General features: G+C 38.6%; 1 protein-coding gene across 1 annotated transcript in view; it reads right to left on the bottom strand.

Annotated features, from left to right (window-relative positions):
• Nucleotides 1-1,377: 1,377 nt before the first annotated feature.
• Nucleotides 1,378-19,315, bottom strand: part of MINDY4 (MINDY lysine 48 deubiquitinase 4) — a 79,373-nt gene continuing 61,435 nt past the window's right edge. The window contains exons 16-18 of the mRNA XM_059818880.1: nucleotides 11,519-11,699; nucleotides 6,584-6,656; nucleotides 1,378-1,709 (exon numbers count right to left, since the gene is read on the bottom strand). Coding sequence (XP_059674863.1) covers nucleotides 1,661-1,709; nucleotides 6,584-6,656; nucleotides 11,519-11,699 — 303 coding nt within the window. The 3' untranslated portion in view covers nucleotides 1,378-1,660. The remainder of the gene's footprint in view (nucleotides 1,710-6,583; nucleotides 6,657-11,518; nucleotides 11,700-19,315) is intronic.

The following is a 19,315-nucleotide window of genomic DNA, read 5'->3' on the forward strand; positions in this document are numbered from 1 at the left end:
ATCTTAAAGGCAGTATTGAGTCCACCTATAGCTGACAGTACAAACATATCCCTATAGACACAAAGATGAAAGGGTTTGCCAAAAGCCACGTAACATCCCTGCTGTAGAATCAGGAATGAGCTCAGATCTGATGCTGCCTATGCCTCTGAGGCTGAATGGGAGATCTTAATCTCACAAAGTTTAAAGAAGTTTGACTATCTGATCTAAACCAAACAAGTTACATTACACTGAATTAAATAAAATTAAATTGACTGCAACTCTGAGATGCTTTACTGTATATAGATAGTTTGATGTGAATGGGAAGCAAAGGGGGAGACAGATGTTCATTCAAAGACTATCTAAACCTTTCTGGTACTCTGTTATGGCTTATATTCAGGATGGTTTCCAAATCTAGCTCAAGTGCTAATTCCCCAAGATTTGTATTTTCGTAGTATCTCTACGCTACACCCAGTAGGACATTGAATTTTTGTTGGAAATTGATTTTGGAAATAGCAACTAGTTTATCAGGACTCAGAGGAGTTTGCATGCTGACTAGGAAGAAGGTGCTATGATAAATATCAGAGAGTAAACGTTCTTTATTAAACTCTCAAAAGGCAGGAATAATTCTGGAAACACCATTTATCTGCCTTTTTCTTAATCTTCAGGGATAATACGTGCTCCAATTTTGGTAAAGTTTTGCCAAGATATGTCAGTTAAAGAATTCATTTCAGAATACAAACTGCTGTTTCGGTACCTCGTGATACATGTCCACAGTACATCGTTTCAGAACATGCACTTTATTTAGTCATGAAAAATAGTATCTATCACAGATAGGCACCATTTAAATTTCAAACCTATCAGCTCTTCTGTTTTCCTGTAATTATGAAGAAGCAAGCCACAGATCTTATCTATCACTTTGGTGTAAATAAACCCGCATGTATAAGTAGTTACAATGGTATAAATTTAAAGATACTGATATAGCTTTCTCTCATACAGAAAGAAGAATGAGCTACATCAGTGTGAGGCACTGTTACACGCCAATTGCATCCAGTATAAGGAACGTACTAGTAACGTTATTCTGGTAACACAAAACCACAATCCTTACTGCAAATTTTATGACACAACAAGAACTTTGTATAGGTCAGGCTTTATCTGAAAAGCCCATATGGTTACCAATCTGTTCAGTGCAAAATGAGACTTACTAATATCAAGTAAGGAAGTGAATATATATTTTTTGGATGATATTTTATACTTGCACTAGAACTAGGCAGTACAGAGAAGGCATGTACAGTGACAGAAATCTTGGTTCAGCATCTTTCATCATATTTTTTGAAACAATTGCAGGATACAGAGTGGATCCAGAAAGAGACCTCAAGGGGACGTTGACAACTTCACCGCTTCATCTGTAACCTTGATTTGGTGGTGGAAACTCAGTCTACTCTCACAAGCTGTATGTTAAAGGCAGTGACAAGGAATTTACGTAAATGTTGTTTATATTATAAGCAAAATATCTGAAGCATGAGGTGATTGAGGTGAAACTCTTCCAGCCTGCAAACCATGTCATTCTTCCTCATTGTAAACTGCACAACTCTTGTCCTATTTCCTGTATTGGTGGGAATAGGAATGTGCTAATTCAGTCATTTCCTTTCTGTCTTTACAAATAAAGTGCAGGTCAGGTCAGTCACAAGATTGGTTCTGTGCCATTCCAGTCAATAACAGCTCCTTGCCACCTAGAAATGAAAGCAATTGTTTTACACCCATGAGTTAATCAGGTCATTGGAAAGGTAACCCAACACCCCTCAACCACCCAACGAACCATAGAAAGACTAGGATGGACTCATTTGGGGTTACGAATCACACCTTCTCAAAGGGAAAGGAACAGAAGTGAGGTACTTGTGCCCCCTAATTTTAGGTGCCCAAGTTTGGAAGTCAGTCTCCTTACCCCTCCTCCAGTCTCTTCTAGGGAATAGAGTCCTCAGCAGCAGCTGATTCAGAACAAGTACCTTCATGTTGCAAAGACTGTAGGGAATCCCTGAGATGGGTACAAGAATTAACCCTATATAACCAGAATGCTCAGTCTCAGCTGCTACTAGGGCATTTGCACACTCCCATACAGGCAGGCCTACGATTAGGAGCTCTGTGACTCCGAGATCCCAAGAACAGATCGTTTCACTTAGCAGCTATCTTTGCTCCTGACCTTTGTTCCTTTGAAGTATCCAATGGCTCACTTTAATGGCAATGTTTGCTTTTCCTATGCTGACGTTTTGCTTTTCCTCTGCCCTCATTCTTTCTTCAGAATATCACCAAAGATGTATACTGAGAACAATGTTTCCAAATGGGTCCACACGCATATGCACAAATACCTTCCATGTTTTTGATTCCTGGCTCTATATTGGCTGCTGCTGCTCAGCTGCCCACCCCAGGAATGTGACCAACACTGAATGCAAAGAAGGTATTGAACCTGCATTTCTCGCCAAATGTGTCTTCAAATCATGGCAGAAGACAAAGATCCAAACCAACACTCAGTGAAATCAGGAAGATGCTCTCCAGTGACCTCACTGGGTTGAAGTGAGTCAACTTACTGTACAGTCAGAGTCATTCAGTGCATGAATTGCACCCTTGTCTGTGGCATTTCTCACGTTTGCAAGGTCATGGTCCAGATCTTCTAAGAACTAAACTATTGCATTCCCAGTGTCAAGTATTTATATCTGTTTGAAAATCTGTCTCAGAGTGCATATGCACAGTAGTTAAGACATTGGTGAGGGGGTGGAGACGACAGTGAGTTGCCAGAGTGCCACATTCTTTCTGTCACCGAGGAAAGGATGTGTCAGCAAGGGTATGGCAGCTCAATCCTTTCACTGAGCAAGTCAATTAAGTGTAAAATAAACCCAAAAGCTGAATTCATGCAGTATTCAATGCAAAGACTCAAAGGAAGTGACCAGCTGAGCGCTGTTGTGAAATTTTTCCTTCTTTTATTATTTTGCCAAGAAAATAAAAACAAAAAAATTGCAGAAAGACTGTCCTCATCCCAGGACTTAGTAGGAAAACACAACTGTGATGCCTCACATCTTAAGCTAAAAGCAGAATAAGTTCTACTGGGGATATTTGACCTAGTCTGGCATTCGCCAGTGGGGAGAGCTGTCCCTGCCAGAGGTTCAGAATATCACCCCCAGAAGAACCAAACACCAGTGGGAAGTACAATCGCCACCTTCTGTCCCCGACAGATTTTTCAGGTAATGCCATCAAATCATCCCTTATCCTTGTGTACAATCTTCCCAAGGCACGACCTTCTGTCTCACCAGGGTGACTGAAGCTTTGAGAGGGATCCACAGAGACCCCAGAGGTCAAAAGACACCGAATGAAATCTGCTCTGAGACTACACTGTACTCTGAAAATACCAACATGCTGATACCATTTTTGCTGTTATGGCTTAAGATGTTGCTAATCGCTATGCAGCGAGGAACTGGCCTTTTTTAAAACAGGCTTTCAATAAAGAGCTTAAACACAAAATGATATTTTGAAGCAGGACTCCAGGTAACTTTCATAATAAGCCTTATCTCCTGTGTTTATTTTCAAACCATTTTTGCTGGCCGTTTGTAGACTGAAAAGCAGTCTTTGGCTGTTTGCTCCTATGGAGATGGATTCAAAACTTTTTTCACCTATTGAATCTGGACAAGAAAAGGTGTCAAATAGTGAGGAACCTCACTCACAGGTGCTGACGAAGTCTTTTCTTTACAGACAGAAACAAAACTGTCCGGACAATGCAGCATGATCATTTCCCCAAACTATCCTGCCACAATGTGATTTAAATGGAACCCAGGTTCTAGCTGCTGATTCAATTATAATTTATCAGATTAGCAACATGAAAACTACATTTCACCCATCTGGTTCAACTACAATGTCACCCAAGGGTCATGGAGTTAATGGGAACCCAAGAGGAACTGGTTCAGGCCCTGAACAATGCTCAGTCTGGAATAACATTCAGAGAGTATCTCCTGTACTAATCATTTGGTATTGTTTTAGAGCACACCAATAATTCAGGATTAAATGCCCATGCTCTCCTCTCCTCTTATCCACTAATTTTCCACTGGATGTCTTACTTTTTAAAGCCAAACAGATGAACTAATGTATCATACAGCCCCGCTACCACAGAGGAAAGCTGATGCTAGAGGGTTAACAAAATATACCGCTGAATTCAGATTATAGTATCAGATCAAAGTTTTATTCCCTTCAGGCAGAGCTAACACATGTTATTTCTGTCAGCGTAGAGAGACGTCGAGGATCGTGACTGTGATATAAGAGTATTCTTCAGGGAAGAATGGGATAAGACGTCTGCACGGCATCTCCCAAACAACCCAGGGATGCACATTCCAGACATCTCTTGGTCAGAATCTGACTGCTTCTACAGATGTCTAGGGCTGAAAGCCACAATAAAAGTACATGTACTTGCACTGACTCTTTGGCTGGGAGCCTGCAGGTTAAAGCAATACCTGTTAGCAACTAGTCATTCTAGCCATCTGAAGTGCTACCTGCTTTAAACTCAAATCTCGTTCTTCTGACATTTCATAGAACGGGGACTAAAAACATGAGCCTCCTCCTCGTGCAGAAGCAAAACAACCCTTCTTCTCTGAAAATAATAATGAAAAAACCTAAATACAGAAACAGTCTATTACATATGCAGTTTTCCCTTTGGGAGGGGATAAGAGAACAAACAGCAGACAGATGTTAGGCATATAACTCAATGCACTACAGGACGATGGTGTTCAGGTATTGGGGTAAACAATGGGTAAGGCTTTTCACGGATTAAAACAGAACTGAGTCATGTGAATGAAAGGAAAAATCCCAATCAACATTTGGAAACAACAGCTAATCTTCTCAGTTCTGATTATTCAGACTGTGAAATTGTCCACACTGCCTGAGAAATTATCCTGGATTTTTTGATGAGAAAGCTTTGATAAGGAGCTTCATCATGAATGCTTGGTCAAAATAAGTAACGACTCTTTGTTTGCTTGCTTGCTTTACTTAAAATCAGTTTAGGAGTATTTTCCATGGTTGTATGATAGAAAACATTTCTTTTTTATCTCCCAGTTTGTTAAAATATTGGTCAGTTTGGTTTGTTTTTACTTTTCCTTATATACTCTTTCATAGTTGGAAGAAAAAGTTCTTAAAACAAAAAAGAAAAATATAATATGAAAAACCTTTAGCAGCAAGGCCATGCTTAAATAAACACACTCAAAGCAAATGGAGAAGACTGAAAACAAGGAGCCAGACTGATCAGGGTAAATCAGACAGTCCTGAGAAGGGTACAAACAAAATGAATTGACACTGGAATTTGCTGGTAATTTACTTCTCCAGTAGATTAAAGCAGGGAATTTAAAATAAACAAACATCACCGTTACAAAAACTGTGTAACTTTGATATAATGCCAGGAATGGAAGAGCAACTTTAAGTAGTTGCATGCATTATTCACCCCCACTGTGTGGGTTTCTGAGGCTATATATTATTTACTTTAGTTTGTAGATGTGCTTATGTGTCACTGGAACAGAGAAATCAATACAATCTATATGCACAGGGAGCCTGGACTAATGTCACTGCTGTCACGTTACAGGATGGCTCTTCTACTTTTCTATAACTTTATAATGGAAGCCCTGCATGAACACAGTTTGGCAGTCATTGCCATTATTTTTTTTTGGTGTTTTTTTACAGGACAAATTATGGCAAGGAAAGGAGGGAAATTACAAGAGAAATCTGAAGCTGCTTGGCTTGCTGGTTTAACAAATGTTACGGTCTTTGACAATGAGGCTTTTACTTCTTGCTGCAAAGATAATCAGATAGCAGCTTTCAAAGTCCTGCTGATGGAGTTGATATAAAGCTGATTTTTCTACTCAGTTAATTTTCCCCATTTTGCTTCTTTCATGTCTCACCAAACTGAAAATGTTCTTATTAACTTCACTATGACTTGGATAAATTGCTTAGAAGTCCATCATTTAATATCATAGAGACCTCAAAATGGGCATGAAAATCCTAACATGACAGGAACTAGCCTTCTATTTAAGGAGAAAATATGACCTAAGAACTGTCAAGAATGACTTCACAAAACACAGTGTTTTGTGATCTTGAGAAACTCTGTGCTGCCCATAGACACATGGAAAATTTGAGAAAACAGAGACTGTTGAGCACAGGACTTCATGCACAGTGCAATTATATTTTTCAGAAAAGACTGATGAAGATGGAAGAAATTTTCTCCTTTTCTCAATATACCTGTACAATAGGAAACAATCACTTCTGGGAATCTAAATTTAGATCCATTGAAATCAAGTTGTGCTCCCAAACTGAATTTGGCTCAGTCAGTTCTTGGTGATGTAATGAAGGTTCCTCTATGAATGAAGTGAATGTCTTAGCCAGTTTCATGTTAACTACAATAACACACAATTAAATGTGTAATACATATTATCACAGACTGACCTATTCAGATAATTTCTGATTTTTAAGCAGCAATTTTGCAAGATTACTTGCTGCAATATGTTTTACCACACTCCAGCCTTACATATATTATTTATATCAATAACTGAATATATCTGTATGAAAAACTAGTTTCACTTACTTTGTCCTAATACAGTGCTCAAGTGGAGGAGTAAGGTCATTTTCTTTATCTTCAGCGCACATCTGAGTTGTGTCTGCAGAGACATATCAGACATTATTAGTGGCTGGAGTACCTTTCTATTCATATAGAATACCACAGTAGCTTCTAGGAACTCCACCCATGGAAGTGACGGACAATCACTCAGACTGTAAATCTCCTAGCCCACAAAAGGCATGTATCCATTTTGGATTGAGATACCCTGAAAGGTGAGCGTTGCTGGCACTTGAATATCATCTCACGCCCTCGCTCACACCACCTGAACAGAGTGGTCACAGGCAGGGCCAAGAACGTTCAGAGTAGATAACACGACTATGGCTTTTTGCAAATAGCATGAGCTTTATAGCTGACATTAGAGTGGGCAGTCTGGCACTCACTGCTTTGTCATCTCTTGAACCCTTTCAGCTAGTGGTCTACTGCCTATTCATGTGATGGCAGGCTAAAGGCTGAAAGGGGGGTGACTGAATGTAAACGCTGTTGGGAATGATCCCCAGATTGTGCCCTGTATTAGTTGTTCTGAGCCAGAAACTTGCCCAGAATTGTGCTGACTACTTAACAGTAAGGATGATCGTGGGACAGTGTTCAGACCCATGCCCTGACCGAGGTTAGTTTACTAAAATAGAGATTGTTTCAAGCAAAACATGGATTAGAAGGTGAAAGAATACGCTGGAGGGCTGTCATGAGGTTTTTCTTTTGCAGCTGATGTTGTAATTACTAAGAAAGCAATTTTCATTACTCAAATACTAAAGACAATGGTAGTTGAATAGGAAACCCCAAGTCCAGTCCAAACTGGGTTAAGATTCCTTCAGCTTGGAAAAGAAGATTATCCCTTGACTGTCAAGAAAGCAGTGCACAGACAGGAGAAGACTGAGCTATGTTGGATATGAGAGAGCTACCACAGGCTGTGAGCATTCCTTCGGGATGGAGAGGCAATTGCACTGTGCCAGGGAAAACAGAGAGGTCAGTGTCTCAGACACTGGATCTGTCAACAGTGAAAGTAGTCGCTGAACTTCCCAGAGAGAAAACATCCTGCGACCAGCTTGGATGTCAGTCTGCTCAGCTGTTTCCTGTTTTGGAGTAAAACATTTTAAACTGCAGCAGACTAGGTTTTTTTCTTTTTCTTTTCTGTCTGTCATCCAGCCAACGGGTAGGTTGTGAGCAACAAATGGTGCCAAGATAGGGTGTAGGATATGGGTCTGCTTCAGTGAGACTGATGTAGACAGGATGGGAGGCAATTGCTCTTACAGTCACAGCTGCCAGTCTCAGATATATCTGGCTTTCCCAAGTCATAGAGAGAACCTGGCTCTCCCTTGCTTGTTGATCTTGTCAGTATAAATACATGCAGAAAACTCTGAATGACTGTAAGGGCTGGAGTAGTAGGAAATGGAGAATATTTAAAAGTACATAAAGTACTGGCAGTTTTCTCCTAGATCCTCAGGAACTTAGAGGTACACGGGAATCTTTTAATGCTATTTTATGCTAATATTGAAGAGTTTGGAACAGTTTGCTAGAGGTCTCCAATAGTATTTGGACCCCTCTAGGAATTCCTGATAACAATGTTCTGGATCTTCTCATAGTGAGAAGCAACAGCCACTGTCCTGACCATAGTACTGGTAGCAGGATAGGCATATGGCATGGCTGCCTTTCCCAGTCATTGCCAACTTGCTGAATTTTGCATTTTTAGACTTGAGTTCCTCCAAGCAGGAGGTTTGAATTGAGGTTTTTCGTACAAAGGAATAGGAAAAAAAGTATCACTAAAGGTGTATCTTACAGGAGTAGGCAAGGAACGTTTAACTGAGTTAATTAACTAACAAACTGTGTTAATTAACTAACAAACTGTGTTAATTAACTAACAAACTGTGTTAAAGTGTTTCATACAACTCATTTGGAGCAAGCAATATTGAAGTTACACTCTTCCATCTTGGAATCACCAACAGCAAGAAGGGTATGAATATGATCTCGTATCTTCACTTACATTCTAAGCTAAGGGTGGTGAGAAACTGAGTGCCAGCACAGTTACAGACAAACTTGCTATTCAGGAGGTATGATGAGCACAGGTTCAGAACAGTGGAATCTGAACAGACAATCACTGAGAGAAGAAATTCTGCTCATAATTTAAACAGCAACCTTAGGCAGTGAAGTTTTATTAATTACCTTTCCAGAAGACTTTTGCACATGGGAACAATCTCATCTTAACTGTGCGAAAAAACTGTTCTGAAAGAAAGTGTCATAATCAATATATCAGCCTTTCCTAGAAGCTGCCTCCAGTATCTGAACCTCTGCTAATTTCACTGCTTGCACTACCTCCTGTGGGATCTGCAAAGGGGCTGAGGATGGTGTCTATGACTCCGGAAGAATCTTCCAAGAAATTCAGTTACATTCTTCTTAGCAATTACTCAGCTGCTATTTGAAAACACCTTTAACAGGATACTGAGTTGAAGGTATGCACCAATGAGATATAAGAATGATTTATTAAAACAGATTGTACAAAAATTCCCCATATCTTTTCCTGGAGACAACATATTGTAAATGTTAACATAGGTAGGTGTTATCTGTATATATTAGAAAAGAGGAGCATTATTTCTCTGAGCAGTATAACACACTCTTTCATAGAAGTGCTCTCTGTGACATACAACAAAAAATCTCAGAATCTCCACTCAGTCCCTAAACAGCTGACAAAAGATGAGCAAAATGCAGAGGGTTATTAATTTAGATACACTGGCTTGTTTTCCTTCTCTGCCTATCAGAAATTTCTACCCCAATGGAAAGGATTGAAGAACCTTCATCTATTTAGGATAGTATGTTGAATTCACTAGCAGGCATTGCCTGCTTTTAGGAAGGAACTTCATATTTCTTGTCTACATTTTGGCAAATGTTTGAGTATGAGAAGCAGGGCAAATTCTCAATATAAAGTGGCAATTGCTATTACCCCCAAAATGTAATTCTACTCTTCCTTTCTGGCTTTTTTGCCTTTCTTGCCCAGTGTAATTTCTTCAAGATTTACTGAAAAGTGATCGCGACTGTAATCTTCCTAATAATAAACAAGATTCCCATTTCAAGGAATTCACCTTCTTGCTAGTGAAAAGCAAACAACTTTGCTAAGCAGCACCAGTGAGATGTAGCTGTGCAGCACCCAGGACCTCATGTTGTATCTCTAGGTAACACTGCCTAACCATCATAGCTTGTTGATATTTCCACAATGGAAATACCAGTAATACTTAGCATTCTGATATTTCCATCTGGTACTGTATGCATGGTTTAGACGTATGATCAATGTTACCTTTTGGATGTAAAGTAATTTCAGTTTTTCTCCAGACCTAACAAAGGATTACTGTACAGCCAGAACTAGGAAAGTGTTTCCCTGGAATGACGAAATTATTTGCATTTTACAGCCTTTTGCAGAATTTCACAGATAACAAAGGATTTACTAGGACACATCCCTGGAAGAGGCTATAACCACAACAAAAAGATATCTACCTCTCAATGCAAGTTTAGTCTTTGGGGAGAAATAAACAGATATGCCATGACAGGTTGAACAGTAAAGAGAAAAATTTATACATACTCTGAGCACTTTCTCATCCAGGGATCTCAGAGTGCTTGGTAGGTCTGGATTTTGGAAATTTTCCTGATTTATTAATGATGAAAAGACAGATAAGGACACCTGGTTTGGACCATATGTTACATGGTACAACACAATAGAAAAAATGTGTCTCGATCTCTCTAGTCCTGTGCTGAACTGTATCATATGTGTCACGTACAAAGAATCTTTTATCTGGGGGAGACCATGTGGGAACCAGCTGCAACTATAATCCTGTAAAGGTTAAGCATTTTTCTGAGATAATATATAATGTGAACACTACAATAGAATGACAGGGATTTCAATTAAAATAAGAGGATAAATAACAGGCAGAAAGACAACTGAATTCACTACCAACTCTTGTGAGATGCTAAAGCCCCCAGCACTCCCACCATACAAACAGCTTTGCCACATGGATTCAATTAGAACATACAACACCCATGTATAACTCATCCTGTCCAAGAACCAGAATGTAGGTGCAAACAAGGAATACAGACAGCTTATTTTTAAAGAGTGGACTACAATAGAGTGGCTCCTTAAGATTGAGAAGGAATTTGATTAGACTGTATAACTATATTAAAGGAAAGAAAACAAAAGGTAAGTAGGATATTATTAGCAAGTAGGAATTTAGTGGTCAAGAATGTCTTAATATGGCAATAAGTAAGAGCTTTCTAAGCATCAGAACACTTGTCAAAATGCCTTCCATGTTGGAGAAATACGTAATTACTGTAAAAGCAGCTGCATAATTTGGCACGGTTTCCTGAAAGAATGAGTGCAACAAGTCAGAAGATCTTTTGCATGCTTGTGTTTCCAGGTATGCTTACAAACAGGTAAGAGACTAGACTTTGTTAGCAGATTACTGCCATCTCCTGAAGTAGCTGGTTTTGGGGGCAAGGATTTCATGCTTCCTCACCCTCTCCGCTCATTTTACTGCGGGCAGGTAGGGTTGAGGAACAGGAGGCTTGCACTTTCTACCTGTAGAAATGATGTGAAGATGTGAAGGAGAATGGGAGTCGTTAAATATGGTTTCTAGTCCTGGGAGAATGAATAGGGCAGATCACATTCTTTTCCTTGGAAATCAGTGTCACTGAAAGATTTACCAGTCTGCTCACTTTTAACCCTTTCAAGAGCTTATCCTCAAAATTTCCTTGTGAAATCTAATTTACAATTAATCACCAAAACTAATTACGGAAATTAGGAAACAAGCACACAAATAATCATTAATGCCTGAGACCATCATTGTTTGTATTATTGGATTCTTCTTTCTGATGTGATGCTGTTGCATTCAGAGATGAAATGCAGAGTTACTGAGTTGTACATACCAACCGTTAACCGTATTTCTTCTTCCTGGTTGGCCAAGCCATCATAATAATATAGATCAAATCTCCGCTCTGTTTTCCAGTCACCCAGTAAATCCTTTTCCAAACAAAAGAGCACACTGAAGTGGCTTTCACTGCATACCAACCAAATTGGGTATTTAGGGGTCTTCAAGTAACACCCAACCTAAAAGAAAGATACGAAATATTAGAACATCACGGGGGGCAGGGGGAGAAACAATTCATTGTGGAAAACATGAGACATATAAGATCATTTATTTATTATAGTCTACAAACATTAATGAAGGCTCATTATATACTGCTGATGAAGCAGACCAGGACAGCTCTGGTAAATCATGAAACATATAAAGCAAGTCTCTAGCGTTGAGCTATAGGCAGGTAATGAAATCCAGCTGTAGTATCCTTCCAGCAAAAAGATCATATCTGAGATGGTCAGAACCAAAAGGAACCCTGTCCTCTGCAATAGCTATAAAACAACAGCGAGTTTAGGTCAGGAATACTACCTGAGATTAATGGGAGACTGTGCTCTTACGCAACAATAGCTGGAAGCCACGCAAGAGACTTCATTGGATCTCAGGTGACATGAGACACCACTGTGCAGGCAACTAAACTGAGCCCAAAAGCTTTTCTTGGATTAAGAATACAAAACATTCCCTTCATTTTAGCATCTTCTCGCTTCACAGTCCAGATATGTAAAATATTTTCAGCTACTAGAAGAAAGCAATAACAGAAGCATTTGTTTTGATTCATTACTCTTAAAAATGAAATATTCTCAGCTGAAGAAAAATCAATTATTTCTTTATCAGATGCCTTTTCTAACCTTTGCCCTCCTTTTTAAAGTTTGAAAGTATATTTATTTATAAATATCCTAAATATTCTGTATGAAATTGGATATAATTGATTTTTATACTCATTACTGGTTTTAAGTATTATTCTTAAATCTACCAGCTATTTCAAATGTGAGCTACCACAGCACTTCTTTGGATTTGTGTGTAATTGCTTATATCTATATATGTATCCATTTTTCAGTTTAATCAGGTTTTTTTGCTGCTTCACCCCATAGTCTTTAAGGTTCAAGTCCAGCAAAGGATTGAGGCTAGTTTTATGCATATTTAAGGTCGTATCTATTATTTCTCAAGGAATTTATGTTTTAAGGCATACATATATATGCTTTAATGCCTCGGGGAGTGAATCTATGGGTTTGAAACTTAAAATATGCTGATATAAAATGAGTCATGGAAGTTTCCTGCATCCCCTGAGGTCAGTAAATATCTTGTAGTATTTTCTTCACCTCACACTAATGTGTTCTGAGACAGATACCATCCTCCTACTGCATGCTGCTGCTTTAAAGCTGCAGTATCCGTTAATGATATTAGCCCCTTCAGTAGTAAATTATAGAGTAAAAATAGTGATTACATTTCTTACTGTAGCAAAGAAACATTATTTTTTCCAGCTAGGCTTTTAATCATAAACTCATAGAATCTTTTAGGTTGGAAAAGACCTATAAGAACATCAAGACCAACCATCAACCAACACCACCATGCCCACTAAACCACATCCCACAATGCCACATCCACGTGGCACCTTCCTTGAACACCTCCAGGGATGGTGACTCCACCACTTCCCTGGGCAGCCTGTTCCAGTGCTTCATCACTCTCTCAAGTAAAGAAATTTTTCCTAATATCCAGCCTAAACCTCCCCTGACGCAACTTGAGGCCATTTCCTCTTGTCCTGTCACTTGTCACTTGGGAGAAGAAACCAACACCCACCTCTCTGCAACCCCCTTTCAGGTAGTTGTAGAGAGCAACAGAGTCTCCCCTCAGCCTCCTCTTCTCCAGACTGAACAACCCCAGTTCCCTCAGCTGCTCCTCATCACACTTGTGCTCCAGACCCCTCAGCAGCTTCGTCGCCCTTCTCTGGACACGCTCCAGCACCTCAATGTCCTTCTTGTAGTGAGGGGCCCAAAACTGAACACAGTATTTGAGGTGCAGAATATAATACTCAGCTACAACAGATATTTATTATTAGCTATATTCCTGTCATTGAAAGCTGTATTCTAAGTTCAAAATAATACTGTTTTTTCCCCCCACTGAATTGTTCTTTTTTGTATCTTTGATAAATTGCTCAGGAAAACTAAAAACCAAAATAAAACTTGTTGCTTTCAGTGGAATGTTTCTGACTATGGCTCTGCTTATTATTCTTATAGTAGAGAGAATCACTACTATGCAGGATGCTGCGTATAACCATCTCTATTTTATCCCCAGGTTTATGTATCCTTTGCTAAACAAATTTTGCACTGCTGGTATGCTACCAATCTGCAAAACAAGGAATGGCAGCCAAGTGTGCAAATATACGTGCATGCAAATAAAAGATGAGTTTCTGTCTCTGTAATACAGACACATGGATCAAAGAAACTTTGCTAGTTCAGAGGCTCAGGAAGTTTTCAAAAGGTTTGCATAGTAATATGGAGAGTGGTATAATCTACAGAAATCATCTCTGCTGATTGCTACCTTTACCGCTATGGGATTTAAATCATGTTTCAGCATATGCAGTGGGTGCTAGTGGAACCTGGAAGGCTTTTGACATAAAAATTCTCATACATGTTTTCTAGATACAGATTCGTGGATACAGTTTCTACAGTACAGCCCTCAGTTCTTCACCTTGGGCAAGCAGATGCAAATGTCATCCAATATACTGCTAAAAGGCAGCAGCCAACATATATGCTGTTGTAATTAAACGTCTGAACAGCATCCTAAGTGATAAGGATTGTGTGGGCTTTTTATTATTGAGATTTAGAATTTGTATCTGAAGTGTTATATAAGTACAAAATCAATTATCTTCCCCAAAGAGAATTTCTTCAGATGTTAGATAACAAGTCTCTAGCTAATTAAGTAACTGTTCCCTGACTCATTACTTTGTTAATATCTATTTAAAACAGCCTTTTATACAACAGTTTTGCTTTTTATATAAGTTCTTGGCTTAAAAGTACAGAAATTTTTTTACAAGCTTACAAAAATACTCATAACAGGAGTTATCAAGAAGGGAAATACGCAGATACAACAAAAGATGGCAAATTAGATGGATACGGATGAAAAGATTCAGTCTCACAAACATGCATATTTTAGTATGCAGATAAATCAAAGCCAAAAAGGAACAGCCAGTCTTCTCTTAAAAATGTGTTCTTCCTACATATGTCTGCTAAAGTAACTTCCAAGCTTCATCAAACATTTGACAAAACAAGATTAGAGAGATACAGAACTGTGTCAAAGCACACATCCACTCCAATTCTTACTCACATAACAATCCTATTGAAGTCAGGACGAATTGTTCAGATGAGTAAGGTCTGTAGGAACATTTTCCAAATATGTATAGTTTTCAGTTACACTGCTTGCAGAAGAAGGCGAGGACATGAACTTTAAGGCAATAAGGAGAGTATAAAAATATTGTAGGTCAAATCCTCATCTCCCATAAAAAGGGAAAAGTCTTCATTTCAGTTACATCAATTATACTAGTTGAGGGTCAGCTGCTGCCTTTAACATCAAATTGTGTTCCAGGTATTGGCTGGTCCCTACAGGTGTGCTTCTCCCCAGTGTAACGCTGGCTCTGACTTCCAAAGGCAAATCCGGGATAGGTGACTTGAATCTATTTTATTAAATACTATTACTTTTATTAAGGGCTCAACAGCTGTATTTCTACTTTGCAGAACATAAAAAGAATCCTTTTTTTATGCTGCTTGCAGTATCATAATGCTTAAAAAGTAACAATGTATTACTATTCAAATATTTGTTTTCAAATGTACTCATTAATCTTCAGACAAAAAAAAGTAAGGGAGGGAATTAATTAGGTGTCTTTTCATGCTACATGTTTTCAATTCCTATGGAGACTTCACTAACCCTAATCCTCTCCCTTATAAATCCCTTAAGAATGCTCATAAATTTCAGGGACACAATTCTCATCTTTGGAAAATGTCAACCTTTCAAGACCAAGCACCTTCAAAGAGCTCATTTTCAACACTATGGGTGGTCTTTTTCCACATCTGACTTTAGTGTGTATTCGCACAATGGTGAAATTAAATCTACAGACAAATATTTATTACTGGAAAATTATTCCAGTATATCTGCCTGAATGAGTGTATGGTACTTCACCATTCAGATTGTATTTGCTCATTGAACAAGGCTATCTTTTGCCGTGTGTATACCAAAAGAAACAAACAAGAAATATAATGTACATCCTATGTCTCTTGGGCTCCGTTAAACAATTTACCTTGAACAGAAACAAACATTAGGTTACCATTCCTGTGCAGTGGCCATGATTCAAAGAAGAAGAGAAGATGATATCAAAACCAAGGGGGATCACTGGATATGGCTAATGTGGTGGTGTTTTTCTCCAGGAGTTTTGTTATCATTTAACATAATTTCATGTCCTTGATTGTTGGATTTTACTTTTTTTTTTTTAATTAAAATTACATTCTGTTATAGTGGAAATTTCAGTCATTTCTTCTTTGTTTTTGTTAGCCTGAATACAACTGTTATAAACGCTTATTTTCAAAAGTAATCATACAGTGCAGCACTGAGGCCCACGTGATTCCACAAAGGTCTGGGTTCTGTCAAACTGAGTAATTGCTAGTTGTACTGAATCCAATAGGATTGATAGACAAAAGGATAATTACACAAAGCTTTCACAGTTACAGGCCACAGCCTATTGTTTGTTCTGTCAATGTTTTTTCCCCACAATTGCAATGACCTTTACTGAATTAATATTAAACAATGTTCCAACAGTGTTAAGACTGAGGTATCAATGGTGTAAAAACAGATACCCTTGCAGTAGCCCTTGGGTGATCAAGAACACCACTGAATTGGTTCACCTGTTGCACCACCTGGTGATTTAATGACTGATTAAAACACCAGGTGAGCCATATTACTATTATATTTGCATATAGTTAAAAGACACAGTGAGGGTAAAGTTATTGCCATTAATATGTATTTGATTTCAATCAGATTAAGAAAAATAAAACTATTGTTCACAATATCTGACATTCAGAGTATGCATGATTTAATGACTATGCCAGGTTAGGCAGAAATTGAAGAGTTTTTAGCCAGATATTTATAAATTGTAGTAGAAAACACTACTGCTATGTGAGAGCCCTAGGTAACTTCTCTGCAGATTTGAATCCTTTTTGTTGTTGAAAAGGAAATCTTTCCGATGATGAATTGGGTGGAAAAAAGGGCAACATTAATGAAGAAGAATAGAAAGAGATGTGTGTTCAATCCCAGGATTACCAAACCAAAGAAGAGAGTCCTGGAAAGCATGGGCTTTTCACTAAAGTTCTCTTATTCTGCCACAACATAAAAGAAGATAGCAGCTGTGGCAAGGCAAACAGACCTCAGGGCACCAGGTAGCCTCAGGATCTTTTCTTTATCCTTGTTCCATTCTGCTGCTTTTCTGGTACGTCCCATCAAGTGAAGAAATGTTGAGGGAGATTCAGACCCTTATTCAGAATTCAGCACTTGCCATTCCCTCAATACACATGAAGGAGTTTATAATTCATTTCAGTAAGTTACTTCACTGCAATGTCAAAGGCAGGTCAAGATTCAGTCTGCTTAACTCTTCAGCATGTATTTCTAAGCCCTCTAACTTATGTTGGCCCCTAGCTTAGGTTGGCTTTGGCTGTCTGTAAAATCAAACAAGGAAGAGATGGGTATTGTCAGAAATACCCATCTAGCTGTTCATCAGCTATAAAGGAAGTTGGCTGGACTCTTACCTGAAGGATTTCCAGCCTACGAAGGACCTAAAGTTAGATGGGATAAATCCAGACCCAAATGCAGGCATTTATAATCTAGAGAGATATGTGGAAAATATTTAACTTCTCATTTTCTGTTTTGTCTGTTTGCAAAGCATACAGAACTCTTTTAAACATGTGGGATTTGTTATTCTTATTGTCTTAAATAAAAACTCTGTGATCCTGTTTTATTTGGAAGGATGTTGAGAAGAAATCAATGCCAATATCCCAGCAACAGTGACTTGCCTCTGGGAAAATAACTGGCCATGGATAAGTAGGAGGACAATAGGACTTCATTAAAGAAAATTTCATTTTCAGGCTAGAACGGGAGATGTGAAAACAAGGAATGAAGAACAGACTTTTAAAACGGCCAATGCCTTGTCAGCCTTGTTTCAGTCAAACTTGTACGTATCACATGTTTTTGCCCACAGTGGCACTTACAAATGTCTTACATAAATAGCAGGGTCCCTTGCCAAATGCATCTATGCAGCACAATATCTACCGCATACACATTACTGAAAAATAAGTGGAAAATTAAAACCAACCATCAATTTCCATTTTGCACATGCATATTTTTGTTGTTGGTTTCTTAAACAAGATGGTTAAAACCCTCTTTCTAAACCTCCCCCTCCGCAATCCCACCAATGACCTGGCTTGAATCCAGTCCATCTGACTGAGAAAGGCGCCTGTTTAACAGACATATTTCCCAGCAAAGAAGGTTATAGGAAGGACGTTCCACAGGGCAAATAAACAGGTGAGGTGCCAGAAGACAGAGCATGTGTGCTGAATTTAATAATTCAAGTAGCTCTTGTTATAGCACAGAGTGTGCTGGTTTCATCAAAAGGACCAAAGATAGTATTTCCCATCTGTAGAATTTTAATGAATAAATTCTGTTTATTTATGTTTCTCGCTCTTTTTAAAAGAAATAGAAAAAATGAGCATAACTTTTTTGTCAATGCCACGTTCTGTCTTAATTTTCAGAAATGCAACAACTAAAAAGCATCAGTCTCTTGACATGCTGACAGCTGAGACAGAGTCTTGGACATTGTCAAGAATCAGAGTAGGGTGAGTTTGGGAGGTCAGACGATAGGAAGTTTAACTACTAGAGCAGGACAGGTTAAAAGCAGGAGAAAATCAGTAAAGACAAATAACAATCAGAGTCAAGGTTCAAAAGAGACAAATAACCTTGAATACTTCCATTACTTCATGTACAACAGCACATGGTGGTTTCAAAAAGCATTTCAGAAGGATGGCCAAATTCATCAGTGAGTATCGCACCAACTTTAGAATGAGGGATTCAGAAAGCCTGTACTCTTCTCCCAGTTCAGCCACTAGCTTATTGGATGACTTATTGGGATAAGCACTTTGACTTTTGTTCGTCTGTTACCCCCCCTGTAAAATGGTAATGATGCTTGACTCTTCTTCTGCAAAGCACAGATCTGTTCATAGGAAATGACACATAAATGCTAGATATTGTTATTGTTATCATCATTATTAATTATAATAATGATTAAAATAATAGTAGTATCTTTTAAATTCTTCAAATGAGAATGCAGATGATTTTTCTCTTTTGTCACTGTTAGTTTCTTGAATGATCTGCTATAAATACAAGAAGCATCTGTTTCCATCTGTTTCTACTTCCAATGTCACAATAAATTTTGAAAAGAGCATTTAATCATTCAAAGTTTTTTCACCTGCAATTTTAACGTGGCATTTAGGCCAAAGACTCTGACCCAAATGCAGGGACTTTCTCACTCACAACTTCTATAACTGGCCCTGCCCACTTCTGTGCCTCACCCTCTTCTCTGAGGTCTTGTCCCTGCTGCAGAAACAACTCAGCTTCCTTGACACTACTGCCAAACTGCTGCATGCTGCAGCCTGGCAAACAGACGAAAACCTGTACCAATTTTATGTGGGCTGATCATCTTTTGGAAATGCTTCTATTGCTTTAAGAGCTCTAAAGAAATCCCAGGAAACCTAAAATCTTAATTTAGACTTCTTAG

Source organism: Gavia stellata, chromosome 6 (assembly GCF_030936135.1).
Source record: "Gavia stellata isolate bGavSte3 chromosome 6, bGavSte3.hap2, whole genome shotgun sequence".
Classification (NCBI taxonomy): domain Eukaryota; kingdom Metazoa; phylum Chordata; class Aves; order Gaviiformes; family Gaviidae; genus Gavia; species Gavia stellata.